Source organism: Tenrec ecaudatus, chromosome 5, assembly GCF_050624435.1.
Source record: "Tenrec ecaudatus isolate mTenEca1 chromosome 5, mTenEca1.hap1, whole genome shotgun sequence".
NCBI lineage: Eukaryota > Metazoa > Chordata > Mammalia > Afrosoricida > Tenrecidae > Tenrec > Tenrec ecaudatus.
The window spans coordinates 77922429-77942077 of record NC_134534.1 but is presented as its reverse complement, the minus strand read 5'-3'; the positions used below and the strand labels follow the sequence as shown (position 1 = coordinate 77942077).

At 41.7% G+C, this 19649-nt stretch overlaps 1 protein-coding gene across 1 annotated transcript in view; it reads right to left on the bottom strand.

Annotated features, from left to right (window-relative positions):
- Positions 1-16563, bottom strand: part of SPIDR (scaffold protein involved in DNA repair) — a 223570-nt gene extending 207007 nt beyond the window's left edge. The window contains exons 1-3 of the mRNA XM_075549645.1: positions 16388-16563; positions 8524-8679; positions 4116-4182 (exon numbers count right to left, since the gene is read on the bottom strand). Of these exons, the coding sequence (XP_075405760.1) occupies positions 4116-4182; positions 8524-8679; positions 16388-16420 (256 nt within the window). The 5' untranslated portion in view covers positions 16421-16563. The remainder of the gene's footprint in view (positions 1-4115; positions 4183-8523; positions 8680-16387) is intronic.
- Between the last annotated feature and the right edge of the window lie 3086 nt (positions 16564-19649).

The following is a 19649-nucleotide window of genomic DNA, read 5'->3' as shown; positions in this document are numbered from 1 at the left end:
TATTTACCACTGAAGAACTCCGAAACGGGGGGCAAAGAAGCACAGCCAAGAACTGCAAACTGAATAAGAACAAAGACAAGCCACATAGTTTATAAAATGATGCTTCTCCGACCTGTCTCAGCACAGCAGTTCCGTAGCTCCAGTGACCCTCACCAATGAGCCTTAGGCACTGGGAAGGGTCCAGATCTCTGGCTCTGAAGTTAACAGCACTAGTCTCCTGGGTGGCAGAACCCAGAGCATAAACCTGTGGCTGAAACCACAATAGTGCTGAACCCACAGTGCGTATCAACCCACAGCTCTTAGGGCCCGAAGAACACCAATCTCTTGCTTCAACATAAACAGGGCAGATCTTCTTGAACTATTCAGAAATCTATCCTGATCAGTCTTGAGGTGACCTGAGAGGCCCAACTACAATTGGGCCAGAGCTGGAGCCCTCACAGAGCAAGACAGGAAGCAGTGGCCAACAACCAAGGCTTCTGCCCACCCTGAGCAATGTGTTTGGATCTCTGAAAACGGATATAAAACTAAAGCATTGGTAAGGCCTGTGCTGTGTATGGCACAGGGGTAACGAGGTATATTAATCAAAGTGTACAGAATGTACCTCCTGTAGTCTAACTTACTTACTATAGCTACCCTAACTCGCACAAGCTTTGCCTTACAACAATCAGCCTAACTTCCACCTTGTTTTCCTTGCCGTTTCTTCGGAATTTTTATGACTTTGTTTTGCTCAGAGGCATACAGGTTGGATGAAGATGTTTCCTGAAAGGGCTTTCCAAATAACTCTGAGATCATTAAGACAGTGAAGATTGCTTCAGTATCATAAATGACTCTCTTATTGGCCAAAATGCTAATTCCTGCTATCTGATTAATCAACAGAGATACTCTTAAGTCCCAAGACTTAAGAAACCTTATTATCTATCTGCTTGCTAATGGTCAATAATTGCATACCATCATTATCCCTAAGCTTCAGCTAACATACAACATCTAGGAAAGTAGGTAATTTCCATAGGGCATGGATCCCAAAGTAAAACGCTGACAGTAGGAACGCGTTCTGATTTCAGATGGGATGCCACGACGACAACGATGTTGCTGTCAAAGACCCTGAGGTTCTCGCCTTCTAATAAAATTTCTTTTTCTCCCTAACTTAGAGTTCGTGAATTGGCATTGCTTTATTTGAGTAACAAAGTAAGCTGGGGTAGCGCTCCTAAAAGTTTTTGCAGAAATCTGTTGCTCATGAGAGTACCATATATTTAGGGGAACTGGGAAAACTAGTACTTTTCAAAATTTGAACGTCTTATTCTCAGTCAAAAATTGAAGGCACATAAACAACCTGTAAATGGTAGCCCATTCAAGTGAATGAAACAAAAGCAAAAAAAATCATATTTATGGAAACACAAATAATAAATAAACTGGAAGAATATACTTTTTAATAATAATTTTATTGACATATTTTACACAATCCAATATATCAATTTACATACAATCCTGCTTTTTAATTCCATCGAGTGGAGTTATGCAATCATCAATGCTATCAGCTCCTCATTTCCCCCTTCCCCTGCCCCCTCTCTCTTCCCAAACTCTCAGGGTACCACTACTCCTGTTACTGTTTCTGAAGGGTTATTTATCCTGACATTCATATACTGAACAATCTTAAATATACAAATGAACATATGCAAGTTCAACATGATTAATGAGAAAAAACAAATAACAGCCTTAATATTAAGGGGAGGAAATATTAAAGAACAGGTAATTAATTATGTGGCTCATCAGTGCCAAACTGCACCCTGAATTTATCAACCTTTTCATGTGGCCCCTCTGAGAGTGACTGTCCATTTGAGAGGATTAAGAATTAAGGGGTGGATTTTAGCCCGTCAATCAGGTCTCAGCTTGACAACCTCATTTGGAAGCTCTAAGAAGATCAACAGCTCGCTGGAGGCCAGACAAAGGCTCACTCCCTCAGAGACATTCTAGCTGACAAGACACATGAAGCTACATCAGTGCCCCAAGCTGGAGAAGCCAGATGGAAACCTCAGTCAGCGATGAGATGCTTACAACTCCACTGGATCCACAAGACTTCCTAACTACTGGCCTGTGATCTTCCTGCATTCGACGTCCTTGAATGTGCTTCCTGAGTATGAAGAGGACTCTATAAATTGGTTTCGGATTATGGGCTAATATTGGACTTATGGACTTTATCTGGATTGTTGCTTTCTTCTAAGGCTGTGAGGGAGAATCATTTCTGTGTCTCTAACTCAGCTTCCAGTAGCCCCATGTATTCCTTGGCTTGCAACTACACCAGCACAGGATATCCTGCCTCTGTTCTTGTGTCTCTGTCCCTTCTATTTTATAACAGCCTCAATCATGTAAGATTAGGATCCACCTTACTCCAGCATGCCTTCATATTAACCCAATTGATAATGAGGTTGCACTCACAGGTTCAGAATTAGGTCTTCAAGATATCTTTTATAAGGACGCAGTTCTTCCCTTGAAGTAAAGATCCATTGTGGTGGAACTCTACAAAGGACACCAGCCAAATTATGAGAATCGTTACCACGCACGTAGAAACATTCCTGTGTGCCCACTAGGTGGCAGGCACTGTGTAGTCTCCGAGATTCCAAGAGGAGTAACATAAGCCTGTCCTAAGAAACCAATGATACAATAAGGAGAAAAGCTGGTTGACAAATTCTAACAAAAAAGACAAGGGGCCAGTAATCTCTGACCTAAATGAACAAATATTTTGAGAAAATAATTCACAGTATCTTTCAGGAAAAAACTTACACCAATCCTTCAAGTCTTATTTACTTGGTATCGATGCTCCCTACATCCTTTCCCTTAAAGCACACCGCTATCTACTTAAAAGGTCCAGGCTCTTTCAATTTCATTTTATCTCCTTGGTTTTCCCTGGAAACCTCTGAAAAGATTCATTACCAACAGAATATCTTCCATTGACCTATCGACTGCATTAGCATTCAATTGTGCGCACCACAACAAACTAAGGACAGCCTTGAGAAGAAAGGGCATTCCAGAACACTTCACTGTGCTCCTGCAGAACCTGTATGAACCAAGAGGCTATTGGGAAAACAGAACGAGGGGATACAGCATGGTTTAAAATTAATGAAGGTATACACCAGGGGGGTAGCCTCTCATCATGCTTTTTCAATCTGTATGCTGAGTAAACAATCAGCGAAGTTGGATTATTTGAAGAAGAATGTGACATCAGGATTAGAGGAAGGTGAATTAACAATTTTTGATATGCAGATGACACAACCATGCTTGCTGAGAGTGACGGAACTTGAAGCACTTGCTGATGAAGATCAAGGATTGTAGCCTTCAGTAAAGATTATGCCTCAACATAAAGAAACCAAAAATCCTTACAATTGGTAGGCAACATTGTGGTAAATGGAGAAAAGATTGAAGTGGTCAATTTCATCTCTCTTGGATCCACAATCAGTACTCATGGCAGTAGCAGTCAAGAACTCAGCCAATATATTGCATTGGGTAATCTGCTGCATAAAACCTCTCTAAAGTGTTGAAAAGCAAAGATGTTACTTAAGGACTAAGATGTGTCTGATCCAAGTCATGGTATTTTCAATTGCCTCGTGTATGTGTGAAAGTTTGACGATGACTGCAGAAGACTGGAGAAGAACGGATGCAAATGAATCATGGTGCCGCACAGTGAAGAACACTGAAAGTACCATGGGTGCCAGGAAAGCAGACACATCTGTCCTGGAAGACGGAGAGGCAGAGTACTCCTCGGAAGCAAGGGTGGCGTGCCTTCGTTTCATATAAGGTGGACATATTATTGGGAGGGATCAGTCCTTGGAAAAGGACAGCATTCTTGGTAAAGGATAGGGAAGAAAGTTGTTAACATGGACTGGCAAAGTGACTCAAACAGTAGACGTAAACATAATTATTAAGAGGATGTAACTGGACCAGTCAGTTTTTGGTCTGTGTACACAGAATTGCATGTCAAAACCGACTAGATGAGACTTACCAACAAACAACATCCTACTACATGTAATTACATTTCAAAAATTAAAGCAAACATATTTTAAAAAGGATATATACACATTAACCGTATACCATCTGTTGAGAAAGCAACATAAATATACTACCTTCCTTGGGTCTAGGGTTTAATTCAGGGTGTTTTTCTGCTACTGTCTTCTTTTCAGCTGTTAATACCTGGGGGCAAAAATAATAAGAAATTTAAATGGAAATGGTTAAGAAACAACATTTTACAAAATATTAAGAACCTTAAACTATATCTTCCTTAATTCCCACTTTTCTTTACTTATATTTACCAATTTAAGTACACCGGGAACACATTTTCGAACAAACTTATGCTTTGTTTTATGTTTTCTCAGACTCCAGAGACCTGAGTAATCAAAACTTCTTTACAATAACATTTAGTATTAGTAACTGTTCATAAACATGGCTGTGACCACCTGTGCAGTCTCATTACCACCTGAAGCCCCCAAATCTTTAGTTTAGCATGCAGTTCTTTGTGAAATACATACTTCAAAGTTACTGTGTATACAAAAATTAACCAGATTATTTCAATTGCCAAAACACTCCGACTATATAAGCGTTTTTTTAATAAATCATTTTATTGGGGGCTCTTACACCTTCTATTAACAAGCCATACATTAATTGTATCAAGTACATTTGTACATATGTTGCCATCATCATTTTCAAACGTCTTTTTCTGCTTCAGCCCTTGGTATCAGCTCCTCTTCTTGTCCCCTTCTTCTCCCACCTTCCCACCCTTGTGAATTCTTGATAAATTATAAACGAACAATACTCTCTTCATGTGTGGGTTAGTGCTGCTTCACCACTATCCACATCCTCTTTTTTTTTTTTCTTTTCCGCCCTGTTAGTTTGGGAAGACCAGAGAAACAAATCCATGGATACACATCTGTGTATAAGAAAGATATTTATATATCAGAGCAACTGAACATTGAGAGAACATCCCAGCCCAGTCCAGATCAAGTCCATAAGTCCGATACCAATCTATAAAGTCCTCTTCAGACTCACAGAACACATGCAATGACGCCGAATGTAGATGCTCACAGGCTAGTGGGTAGAAAGTTTTCGGATCCAGTGTCATTGGAAACATCTCAGCGCTGGCAGGGGTCTCTGCATGGCTTCTCCAACACCCAGGGCTACATCAGGGTGGGTCCATGTGTCTTGTCAGCTGCTATGTCTCCCAAGGTGTGAGCAGAGAGTGTCCCACCTCCAAGGAGGAAATACTGGAATTTCCAGAATCCTTAGGGGAAGGCTATGCCCACACAGAAACCTCATTGGCTATGACCTGATTGACAAGCTAGACTCCACCCCTACACGCTTAATCCTTAAATTGACAATTATATAACTATCACACCCTCCTTTTTAATTGGCTGCCATACGCATCCCTGGGTTGGATCTGACCCCTGCCAGAGTCCCTGGACCTCGTCCAGGAATTTATTCATTCGGTGGCTTTTCCCCTCCACCCATTGTGCTTTTAAAGCTCACCTCAGTGGACTCATGTTGTACTTGTCCTTTTGTGCTTGGCTAACTTCACTTGGCATAATTTCCTCCAGTTCTTCCATGAGATCATGTGCTTTATGAATTCACTGTCTTTTAGGGATGTGTAGTGCTCCATTGTATATACCAGAGCTCTTATTTATTTTTTATTCAAATACATTTATTAAAAACCTAGACTAATGATTCTGTGCTCAAATATTGTGATTATGTGCTGCCTACTACAAAATGTAACTAATTGTCGCAGACTCTTCACAGCTACATTCTGAATAGAAATAAGTTCCACAGAGATGACGACCAAGACAGAACTATATTCAGACACTTATAATCAACATTAGCTGGAAAATGAAGCTTGGCATTATTTACAATTATACCAACATTCACAGAGGCTGAGTATCACAGGCAAAAGGTGCAATATGATCACAAGGAATCCTTTCACATTTCCCAATTTTTATACAATCAATCACCAGAAAAAAACCTTCTTCGTCTTTTTTTTAAAATCATTTTATTGGGGGCTCCTACAGCTCTTATCACAATCCATACATCCATTCATTATGTCAAGCACATTTGTACATATGTTGCCATCATCACTTTCAAAACATTTTCTCCTTGAGTCCTTGGTTCATTCCCTCATGCCCACCCCCTCCTCATGAACCATTAATAATTTATAAATTAATATTTTTTTCATGTCTTACACCAACTGTTGTCTCCCTTCACCCACTTTTCTGTTGTCCTTTCCCCTGTGGGGGAGGGGGGCTATATATTGATCATTGTGGTCAGTTATCCCTTTTCCTTCCCCACCTTTCCCTTCCCCTCTTGGTATCGCTACTCTCATTATTGGGCCTGAGGGGTTTACCTGTCATGGATTCCCTGTGTTGCAAGCTCTTATCTATACCAGTGTACATATTGGTCTAGCCGGATTTGTAAGGTAGAATTAGGGTTATAATAGTGTGGGGGGTGAAGCATTAAAGAACTAGAGAAAAGTTGTATGTTTCATCATTGCTACACTACACACTGACTGGCTCGTCTCTTCCTTGTGACCCTTCTGTAAGGGGATGTCCAATTGTCTACAGATGGGTTTTGGGTCTCCAATCTGCGCTCCCCTTCATTCACATCAATATGATTTTTTGTTCTGGGCTTTGATTTCTGATACCTGATCCCATCAACACCTCATGATCACACAGGCTGGTGTGCTTCTTTCATGTGGGCTTTACTGCTTCTCAGCTAGCTGGGTGCTTATGTCTATCTTCAAGCCTTTAAGATCCAGATGCTATATCTTTTGACAGCCAGGCACTGTGGGTCAGTGAGGGATGTCATGTCTTTGTGGGGCCGGCACTATGGTCCTTTCTGTGCACTGGCTGCTCCAAACAGGAATATCATCCACGAGGGCTTGGTGGGCCAGGATATGCTCCATTCTCTCCTTCCCTCTTCATTTGCTCCTGTGTGCTCTGATCAGACGTGCCCCTCTCCCTGAGCTGTAGCTTCAGTGCTGTCCTCTGAAGTGTGTTCTTATTGAGGATTGGTGGGTGTATGGTGGGGTGGTGGTGGTCCATGTAGTTGGGATTGGGGCCGGCCTTGCAGACCTCTCTATTGGTTTATTGCTTCATACTGAGACCAGGGTTTTTCAGTCCATTTGTTTGATAGAAATTTAGGTTGTTTCCAATTCTTTGCAATTTTGAGCTGCGCTGTGATGAACATTGGAGCACAGATGTGTGGCCGTGCTCTGTTTATTACTTCTTCTGGGTATATGCCCAGTAGTGGGATTGCTGGGTCATATCGAAGCTCAATTTCCATTTGTTTTAGGTATTGCCAATCGATGTCCATAGTGGTCGCACATACCTACAGAACTACCAACAGTGGATGACAAGTCCTGTCTCACCACATCCCATTTGTTGCTTTCTGATTTGTGAAATGGGCTATCTTTGAGGATGTGAGGTAGTATCTCATAGTTGTTTTAAATTGCATTTCCCTATGGCTAATTATTGGGAACATTTTCTCATATGTTTATTGGCTATTTGGATTTCCGCCCTTATGAAACTTTTTTTTTTCATTATGAAACTTCTGTTCAGGTCTTTTGTCCACCTCCTAAATGGGCTATTTGTTGTTGTTGTTTTTCTTATTGTAGGTTAGCAGAGTATTGTAGATTTAGTAATAAGGCCTTTGTCCAAAGCGTCATTACTAAAGTTGTTTCCCCAGTCTGTGGGCTCTCTTATTACTCTTTCTTTCGATGTAAACACGTGTTTTATCTTCAGGATATCCCATTTGTCAATTTGTGCTTCCTCTGTGTTTGTGTCCTTTCCTATTGCTGATAGTCTATGTATTCCCTCCACCAAAATTCTGAGGTTTGTCCCAACTCCCTCATTGATGGCCCTAATATTTTGGGGTTTTATGATTGTGATCTACCTTGAGTTTATTCCTGTGCATGGAGTCAGGTAAGGGTCTTGCTTCATTTTTCTGTAGGTAGATATCCATTTTTTCTAATACCATTTGCTGAAGAGGGCATCTGCTTCCTATTTGATAGTTTTTGGACCCTTCTCAAAGATTATTTTTCTGCATGCTGCTGATTCCATTTCTGGGTTTTGGGCTCTTTTACCTTGGTCTGAAGATCTGTCATTATATCAGTACCAAGCTGTTCTGACCACCGTGGCTGTAGAGTAGGTGCTAAAGTTATAAATATTTCTTAAATGTAGATCTTATAAACATGTTTGCTCAATAGCTTGATTTTCTAAGAACAATTGCAATGTGTATCTCCATTTACAGAGAAAAATAAATAAATGGAAAGATTCTGCAAAACATCAAGAGGTGAATACTACATTGCCAAAATTACAAAAGGAACTCAATGAATGAGAAAAAATAAAAGTGTAGTAATGCCTCAAGTACAGTATTCTAAAAAAAGAAGAAAGGGAATTCCAAAGATATATAATTATAGTTGTCTGAAGAATCAGGAACTTAGCAAGGCTTATTAGTTGGCATTCCTGGAAAATAATTTTACAAGTACTTTACCGGAGTTCCCAAAGTGTCCTGAAATCCTTCTCCACACTTGAGCCAGGCTTCTGAGAGGGAGGCAGCTGCACCCACTGTCCCGAGTCGTGCATTTCTGGATTGCACTGGTCTCTCCCGTGGAAGAAAAGGGTATTGTACATCCCAATTCCTTTTCCTCTGTACAGATGATTTTTAAAGAAAAAGAGAGAGAAGGAAGTCAACTTCATGAAATATGCACTGAATTAGCTATGGAAATCCAAGATGGCTAGGTGAAAGCACAGTTTCTTAATATTTCTAAACCTCACAGAAAAATAGAACAAATCAAATGAAATAGCAAATAGACAGCAAATCCCAATTACATAGATAATCCTTAACACCAGTTAAGCTTCAAATTACAACATTCATAAAACATGAAAAAAATATAATTTATAAATTATCAAGGGTTTGTGAGGGTGGGAGGTTAGGGGAGGGAGGGGAGAAAAGTGAGGAGCTGATACCAAGGGCTTAAGTAGAAAGGATATGTTTTGAGAATGATGATGGCAACAAATGTACAAATGTGCTCGACACAATGGATGGATGGATATATGGATTGTGATAAGAGCTGTATGAACTCCCAATAAAATGATTATATATATACTTTTTTTCAAGACAAAAAAAGGAAAAGAAAGAAGTACACTCCTTAGAAGCACGGATTGTGAGACTTCTCACATACTTTGACATGTTGATAAGAATCCATGAGAAAAGTCATCATGCTTGCGAAGTCCAGGGCAGTGAACAAAGGAAGATAGATTGACGTAGTTCCTGCAGCAATGAGCTCAAACATGACTTCTGTTACACTTTGGGTTGCTGTCATTGGGATCTGTCCGGACTTCACCTCACAACAAGCTCTGCGGTCATAACAGTTGTATGATGGAAGAGGAGAAAGCAGTGGACAAAAGGATGGATCTGAGAAAAGGAGAACCATACACAGACCACACGCACTCACTAGAAAACAGAGCAGGCCACCGTGAGGACCAGCTAAGAGGAAAGCGTCAACCTCATGTCCCAAGGGATGGGTACCACCGATGACACTTGATGCTGCCCAATAGTGACTCATCTCCAAGGGAAGAACCCCTGCTGAAGAGCAGCTACTGGGAGTGATTCAGCTGAACAACTGGAGAGTAAATGGAGACGGGTTCAGAGAAGTCCTATTCGTAAATATTCAAAAGAAATCTACAGAAAAGTTTAAATTTTACAACAATTTTATTCAGCCACCTAAAACTGAATCAACACAAATCCATTATCAGAAAAATAGTTAAACAAGTTATGGTGTATTAATTCAAACAGTGGAATACTACTCTGATAAAAAGAAACTGGATAAATTAAATGTGGATAAATCTCACAGGTATTGCGCATAGTAAAAAAACAAACAAACAAAAGCCACATGCTGACACAAAAGGGTATGTATTATACTTACATCAAGTTTTAGAATAGTACTAACTCAAGTTCTAATTCAAGAATTAAGTCAAGTTGAAAAACTATTCTGGGGAAATAGATGGCATGAGAAGAGTCATTTTTCAGGGAAATAAAAAAATGTCCATTATCTAACAGGGACATATTTACACTGATTATTTCACCAAAGAAGAAATACAAAGAGCCTGCAAACACATGAAAAATTTTGTACCATTAGACATCAGGCACATGCAAATAGATACATAGTGAGAGATAGCACTTCACTCCCACAAGGAGGACTGTGGCTACAGAACCAGAGAGCAGGAGGTGTTGGTGAGCATGTAGAGCAGTTGAGGCTGTAAAGGTGGGGCTGCAGATGGCAGAGCTGCGGAGGCAAGCTGCTCAACAGTTCCTCAGAGGTTACACGGAGTCCCCAGCGTCCATCAATCCCACTCCCGGGAAAGGAATTAAAAGCAAGAATGCAAACATGTCCTTGCACACCAGTGTCCTTAGCAACACAATACCCAAGGTGAAGAAAACAAAACAAACCAAAAACCCATCAACAGATAAATGGCTAAAAAATGTGGTAGAGAGCTATACTGAAAAATTATTCAGCAAAAATGAAATCTGGATTTGTTACATGGGTGAATCTTGAAAACATTATGCTGAGGTGAACTAGGTCCACATGAAAGGTCAAATAAATGATTACACTTATAAGAAATATCTAGAATAGGCAGTTTATTAATAGTTAGCAGGGACAGAAGGGAGGAAAAACAGGTAGTCATTGCTTAGGACAGTGGTTCTCAACCTTCTTAATGCCGTGACCCTTTAATACGGTTCCTCATGTTGTGGTGACCCCCAAACATAAAATTAATTCCGTTGCTACTTCATAACTGTAATTTTGCAACTGTTATGAATTGGGTGACCCCTGCGAAAGGGTTGTTTGATCCCCAAAGGGGTCGTGACCCACAGGTTGAGAACCGCTGGCTTAGGCGCCCTTGTTAATGGTGATGTAAACATTTGGAAACAGTGCTGGTGGTGGCATAGCATGATGACTATAATTAATTTCACTAAGTTGCAAAAATGCTGAAATGACAAATGTTTTGTGATACATAAACCTATTGCCATCAAGTTGATTCCAACTCATCATAATCCTTTTCTGAGACCAAAAATCTTTATAGGTGCAGACAGGCTCATTTTTCTCCCAGAGTACCAGAGTAATTGGCGGGGAGGAGGGGATATTAAATCATCAGCTTGTAGTTGTCAGCCCAGCACGTTATCCATCATGATCTCTACACACACACACACACACACACACACACACACTCTCTCTCTCTCTCTCTCTCTCTCTCTCTCTCACAGACACACTCATGAGGGGCTTCCAATAGTTTGTGGACAAATGGAATAAAAAATAATGAAGTTTCCGTGTGTGTGTGTATGTGTGTGTGTGTATGTGTGGTGTGTGAGGGCTACAAAAAGTGCATGGAAGAATTCCATGATCTTTTTCCTCCCCATTATTTTTTAATTCTATTTATCCATAAGCTATTTCAGTCTGCTTATTTATCAAACAGATAGAAATATCAAATAAAAATACCTAGAATTGGAGAAACACATTTTAAAACTACCTATCAAAAAAACACCTCAAAAAAATTTTTAAAACAACAAAAATATAACACCTCATATTCTTGAAAATGCCAACACAGAAAAGCCCCAACCAAGCAGCTAATCAACGTGTCAGTAGTTCAAATCGACCAGCTCCTACAGGAGAAACAGGTGTCTTCCTTTACGACAGCCTGCAGCTTCGGAAAAGCTATGTGAGCGCTCTACTCTGCCCGATGGGGACACTGGGGGTAGAACTGACTTGATAGCAGGTGGTTTGGGTTAAAGGGACACTTAGACAATGGAAAAATGTAAACACTGCTATGTTTGATTGAACCCACTGTTGTAGTAATTGTGCCAGGGAATCCATCTCACTGAGGGTGTTTCTCTTTTCTGCTTACTTCTATTTTACTTTATGAAGCATGATGTCCTCCTACAGGATTGGTCATCTTGATAAAATGCATAAAGGGTGCACCATCCTCACTTGTAAGGAACATTGTGATGATACTTCTTCCAAGACAGATGTGTTTGCTCTTGTGGCAGTGCATGGTATCTAATTTAATATAATAGGAAGATTTTCTTTTTTTGTTACAAACTGCTACAGTCTAAAATTGATCACGTATATGACTAAGATACATTGAAGCTTGGAAGGCAAAAATTGGAAACAAACCAGAACAATAGTTGGCAAACATGGCCCTGACCATCGAAACAATACAAAACACTGTGGCTATAATTCTGAAAGATCAATGACTCATTCCCTGAAAACACTTCATTCCAACACAACGAGTGACTGTATAACAATATAACAGGGCCCTCGCTAAATAGAAGGCACAAGAGTCAAACAGACTACATTTAAGTTGTATGAATGGCTGGATGTAAAACTGATTATCTGCTCTGTAAAAATTTACCCAAATCACAATAAAATCTTTAAAAAAAAGAAAAGACAACATCTGTGGAAAAGTGACAATGGATAATCTCAGTATCATTAGTGAGCTTAAGGCCAGGGGCTCACTGTGGCACAGATCAATTACTCCTAGGCAAGTACAATGTTCTTAAAACTGAAGAACATTAAAAACAGAAGCCAAATATGATCTTCAGTATATATATCACTTAGATCGATAGACCATCTGAAGAACAGATTGACACTTTCAGCAGTAATGACAGAAGACCAGTGGGTTGTGGTTTGATATCAAGAACGTCATACATGGAGAAAGTAAAAGGTCATTAAAAAGACAAAAAAGAAAAAGGCACCAACCAAAGTGACTATCCGAAGAGCCTCTAAAACTTGCCCTAACAGAGTAGCTATCCATTAGTGGGAGGCGGAGGGGAGAGATGGTAAAATAAAAGAACTGACTGGAAGATTTCCAAAGGAAGCTGAAGACAGGATAAAGCACGGCAATGAAAGGGCCAGAGACACAGAAATAGAAAACCAGAAGGGAAATCCAGGCATGGTATTTCTCAAGCTGACAGAACTAAAGAAAAAATTCGATTGTAGTGGAGGGAAGAAAAACCAATGATGTCTGAATTCAGGACACCAATTAAAGAGTGGGAGGGATACAGGGCACACTGAAGCCAGTAAAAGGTTAAGATGATCAGAGAGTGGAACTTCCTGCCCAGCTTTCTCGCCCTGTCCCTCAGCTTGGCCATTGTGCTGCAGTGGCAACCAGCAGTCTAGTCCGACTTTGTGAACTGCTAGATCTCAGTGCAGAGTGACCAGAGTGCTCCTTAGAGGCAAGGGTGGCAAGACTTGACTTTGCCTTACATACTTTGGACAATTGTCAGGAGACCAGTCCCTGGAGAGGGACATCATGCTGAGTGAAGTAGGGCAGCAAAACCGAGGAAGGCTCTCAATGAGATGGACGGACACAGTGGCTGCATTGATGGGCTCAGGCACAGGGACAGTTGTGAGGTTGATGCAGGACCGTGCAGTGTTTTGTTCTGTTGGGCATAGGGTCCCTGTGGGTCAGAACCGACTCTACGGCACCTAACAAGGCCTCAGTGATGGCATCATGGGCAGGATGCCCAAGCAGGAAGCCCTGAGGAAGGTCTCCCTCACTGCAGCATTGTGGGGTACCTCAGGCCTGGGATTGTGTGGGTCCTGGGAGGGAGTGGCATGCAAGTACAGTACACCCAACTTTGTGTCCTGGTGGATGCATCACAGGCAGGGATACCTGAGCATGAAGACTTAAGAAGGGGCGTCATGGCACAATGAACACCTGAGATCAATGGGTCCCATGAGAAAACCGTGTCGTGTGGCAGACTAGTGAAAAGACTGGCTCTGGTGGACAAGGATGTCTGAGCAGGCAAGGGTCACTATGAGTCGGCACGGATTCCAGGGCAGTGAGTAGGCCCAATACCTGTGACTTCCAGGAAGAAATAGAATTTGGAATTCAATGTACCCAAGGCTTTTGTGAGTATTCAGGCCCAGTGAAGGTACCATGGGCCTGGGCAGTAAGCCTGAACAACAGAACTAACACAGGGTTCTGTGGCGTCCTGCCAGCCTGAAACCATAAAGACTGTACCCCAGGTTTTGTGAACTGCCCGATCCCGGGAAACACAGCTCAGACAGGTTATGCCAGAGCACACAGGTCTAATAACAGACCTAACAAAAAGAGCCGTGGTACACCACAGGCTCTCGGGAGGAAGAGGTGAGTAGAACACAATATGACCCAGACATTATGAAGTTTGGCACCACATAAGACACTTCTATAACCAGGCTCACAGGAAGCCCTGTTGGCATAGTGGTAACTCATTGGGCTGCTCACCACCAGGTCAGTCATTCAAAACTAGCAGTCAGTCCTCGTGAGAAAGATGAGGCTTTCTACTCCAATATAATCAGGCTCACAAACAAGAAAAAGTACAGGGTGTACTGTAAGCCAAAGACTCCTAAGTTCTGCACAGAAGTTGCACAAAATGCACAATTTGGCCTGAACTGTATGATCAGCCAGGCCTGGGGCAGAGAAACATGCGGAACACAGCATGGGCCAAACTCTTGTCCAGGTTGGCCTGGCATGGGGTGGCACAGCAAGCACAGAAGGGTCCCCAACCTCCTAACCCCTGGGGAAGAAAAATGGTAAGCATAGTGCAGGCCTGAACACATGAACAGTAGGGACTTGTGGTGAATAGGCAACAGCTGCCACTTTGGAGGGGTAGGGGTGAGTGGGAAAGAACTTTGAGGCTAATGTCCCAGGAGAGAATTGTGCACCAATTCTGTAACAACTGCAATTCTGTAACAGAGCAAGTATGTAACAACTGCAGCTCCTTTGGGGAGTAGGGGGTGTGGGTGGGGATATGAGACCTGAATTGCATGGCTGATGCTCACAGTGCCAAGGGTCTGGAGTAAAAATTCAATGATAGCTGGTAAACCCAAATGAGAAGGCAGGCATCTCAAATACCACATCTCTCAAGGTGAGTCTTGTGCTGAAGTAAAATGATCATTTCCCTGTTGACAATACCAACTACACAGGTGTCAACAAGGGATGGACTTAGATGGTGCAAGGGGCACTTTCTGTACTCCCAACCACCAAGCATACATATTCCCCCCGCCCCCACCCTGAAATTTAAAAAAAAGAGCTGTTGATTGTTATTTGTAAGACTTTTAACCTTCAGTTAATTCTGAGATTAGGAATTAAAAGGAATTCTGGAATTGCACATGGACTGCATTAGAATTTGTAAAGTGAAGCAAAAAATCAGTTGCCAGGAAGAAAGTTAGGCTGGCAATATCAGAGATGTCCCCCAAAATACAAAAGTTCGAAGTGAATGGGTGAAAGTCCTGGTGGCATATTGGGTTAATCGTTGGGCTGCCAACCATAGGCCAGCCATTCAAACGGGGATAAAGATCAGGCTTTGACTCAGAAACCCAGCGGGCTAATGCTACTCTGCTTCATATGGTCCAAATGAGTCAGAATTGAGTGTCGTTTTTCTTTGGTTAAGGAATAACATATATTCCGTTTACCAATTTCAAAGAGTTGGAAATCATAAATCTACTCCCTAAAATACTGTTATAATATTGATAAGAGTCAGAGGATCCATCGAGAAGCAAGGAAACACAGTAACGATAAAGAAGTGAAAGCAGTGTAGGTGGACTACTTTTTCTGGAAGCTTTTGAGTAAAAGGAAGGTGAGTCAAGAAAGGAAAACCAGTTTACTTTCCTTTTTAATTTTTAGTCTGCTGAGACATGTTTATTTACAAGCAAGGAACTTCAGTCTCTGAAATTACCAAGGGCACAATTTAGAAGAAGCACAATTAAGGAGACAGAAAAAAAGATGTAACCAAAAGCGCACATTCAATAAATTAAAATGATTCGTGCAAACTTCCAGCACACCTACTTCATACCTAGACACTGCGGTAGCACAGCTACCTAATGAATGGAGAGGTAAGCTGAAGACTCCCTCTCCCTCTAGAGCAGGAGGGGAAATAGAGAAAGTTTAGGCAGCAAAAGTATCTGCACCAACTGATGAAGCCACTGGGATGATTTACCGAGGTCCTGGCGGATTATTCGACAGAATAAAGACAAACTTAAAGAATGCAAAGCACTTTGTCACAAGCCCGTTGCAGACTCAATACCTAGCGGCCACGTCCTTCGCGTCTAAGAGCGCGAGCCCTAGCTAGCTCTTCCCAGGAAACGTCTCTTCTTCCCGCAAATACGTCTCCCGCTTGGGCACCGGCCCTTCAAAAGCGGCGAGCGGGACCGGACGGCGGAACGAAGACCTCGCTCGCCCGTCGGCCCGCGGCAAGCTCGCGGCGGGCCGGCGGGGCCAGGGGGACCGGGAGCAGCCCTGCGGGCCGCGGGCTCCAGGGTGCTGCTGACAACGCCGCGGCAGAGGGCGCCGCCGGCCACAGCTGCACAGCGTACCTTCCAGCCGCTGGCGCGGCCTCCGTGGGACATCTCCGCGGGAGCGCCGCAACGCCGAAGCGGGAGCTCTTCCCCCGCCAAACAAACAATAAACAAACAACCGCGCGCGTGCGGCTACCGCCCCACAGAGCCCGCCGAGCGGCCGCCGGACCCGCGGGGAGGCGGGGCATCGCCGGGGCACGGTGGGCGGGGCATCTCCGGGATTGCCCCTTCCCCAATCGGAGACCTCACATTGCAGGCTCCGCCTTGCCGCTCCGCCCAGAACGCATGCTGCGATTGGTCAGAGCGAGGGAGAGGGGCGGGGTTTTCCCTAGACCTGTTGCTTCCGGTTTAGGCTAAGCATCCTGGGGTCTGGTTTAAAGAGATGTTGGCGCCACCTCTCACCTGTCAATCTCCTGCCGCTCTCTTACTTGACTCGCTCTGCGCACTGTCCCTATACGTCACCCAACCAGAGCCTGCGGCGCAAGCTGGCCATTGTGGCTCCTTGGGGGCAAGCACCCTGCGCACTGCTCAACCTCGCAGTGCTGGCTGTTGTAAAGGTTTAATGAAGACCCCAATTCAAACATATTCTATCTCTGTTAAGTGTCACCAACTCAGTTCGGACTTAGGGTGACCTAACTATGCAGCCTTCCAATGCCTTATGAAGTGATTAACATGCCGTGACGCGAGTCAAGCTCATATGGATCCTCAACGTGATGTCATTGCTCTGCACCCTCTGACGAGGCCATTTTGAGCAGTTTGCCCAAGGCTGTACCGCATTTGATTTCCTGTCTGCCTTTTCCATGAACGTTGATGATGAATCCAAGCAAGATAAAACCCATGACAACTTCCATCTTTTCTTCACTTACGATGCTTATTGGTCTGATTGTATAGTTTTTGTTTTCATTATCGTGCGTTCTGATCTCTAATCTGGCAGCTATTAGCTTGAATTTTTATCAGTAAAGTTTTCTTGTATTGTAGCAGAACGGTTGCATCATTTGCATCTTTGTTGATGTGTTAATATATCTTCCCCCAATTCTGATGCCATATTCTTCTTCAGATAGTCCAGTTTCTCAGATTATTTTTTATTTTATAAGATTATGAGTTTTATTATTAATAGCATGATTGGAATCAATATGAATATACATCAACAAGAAATTGCATCAATTTTTAGTAGGGTTCAGCAATAGAATATCACAATAATAAAAAGAATGGAATACAATTACTCAGTGCAACATACAAGTCTCAGAACTATTTGCAATGAGTAAAAATAATGAACATACACACAAATGTATATATATACTTATAGTCCCATTTAGGTGACGCTCAATAACATAATTAAAGTATAAAAATATACTGGTAAATTATACATGTGGGAACCTATTGAGGTGTTAGAAATACGGCTTATCTTGATGGGAATTTTTATTATACTGTTTTAGCAGTTATGAAAACTCATTAAGTAGTACAGTTAAGATTTGTCGACATCTTTAAAACATGCTATAAAAAGCAAGGGAAAAAACATCATTCTTGTGAAGAAAAATCAGTCTTGTAAAAAATTATTTTTAACATTAAAAAAGATTTAACATCTTAAAGACCATTTTATTGGAGGTCTGGCAGCTCTTATAACAATCCATGCATCAATTGTTTCAAGCATGTTTGTACAAATGTTGCCATCATCATTTTCTAAACATTTACAGAAAAGCAACAAGCCCACTTGTGCAATCATGAAGTCTTGACAAGATCAGGTAACAGGCATCAGAAGACCCAAAACAACCAAACAAACAAAACAACATATTGTTGAGAACTAAGCAGAGACCCAAAGCCATCTGTAGACAATAGGACATCCCCTCCCAGAGGAGTCATAAGGCAGGGATGAGTCAACCAGGGCACAGTATAGTACTGATGAAGCACACAATATTCTTCTGATTTTTTTTTGAGGCTTCCTCATCCCCACTATCATGACTCCAGTCCTGGCTTTCAGTTCTGGCTAGACGGGAGCATGCACTCTGGTACAGATAAGAGCTCATGCCCCACGGAATCAATGAGAAAATAGGAACGACTTTAAGAGCTTTCATTAAGGTATAAATACACTGCCAAACATAATGAAAAACACCCACACAACAGAAGATTTATCAACAGACTAAAAAGAGACTCCCCAGGTGAGGGGTGGTGGGGGAAGACTTAGTATGTTGAATAAATGTTTAATCTTGAAACTCTATAAGAAACTGCAGCACATTAACCAGAAAAACACAAATAACTCACTCAAAAATATGTATATATATGTAAATACAACAAGTAAGAAGATGGACTTTGGGCTCGTACCTAAGTAGAAGAATGGTTTGTTCACACTATCGCTGAAGACAAACTGGGTACATAAGCAAATGTGGTGAAGTAAGTTCATGGTGCCAGCTATTCAAAGAGAGTGTCTGGGGTCTTAAAGGTTTGTAGTTAAACAAGTGGCCATCTAACAGGGAAGCAACAAAACCCACATAAAAGAAGCATGCCAGCCTGTATGATCATGAGGTGTTCATGGGACTACATATTGGAAGTTCAAAAACAAGCAACCAGATTGATGTGAAGGAGTTTGCATGTAGTGAAGACCCCAAACCCACCTGTAAAATAATTTCCTCTCAGAAGGAAGCAATGATAACTCCAGGGTGTAATATAGAATTGATGAAACACATAATTATCTTCTAGTTCTTTAATATTTCCTCCTCCTGCTATCATGGTTTTTATTTGTTTTACCTCATTAATTATGTTAGGCTTACATATGTTCATTTATATAATTAGGATTGTTTGATACATGAAAGCCAAGGTAGATAATCCTTTAGAAACCTTAACAGGAGTAATGGTTCCCTAAGGGTATGGGAAAAGAGAGGGGGAAGGGGAGAAATGGGGATCTGATAGCATTAGTGACTGTATAACTCCACTGGAAGCGGACAACACAACTGTATGTGGATGGACATATTAGATGGTGTAAGATATGGCCCAAATAAATTAAAAACTGATTTTTAGACTCCACACTTACTTTCTGTGAACACTAGAGGGCAAACTAAGAATAGCTTTATTTTCCAGGATAGTACAAACTTCCTTTGCTTATTGCCTTCCTTTGTGTCAAGTCTAGATTCTAAATTAAGGCATTTTAGATGTCATACATATGTTTATGTTTGTTTACATTTACAATTCCCATCTTATTGCTTTAATGTATATTCATGATTGTCTCTAATGAAAAGTCTCAAATATTATAGTTGAAAAAATGTTTCTCTATAGATAAAATTCACCC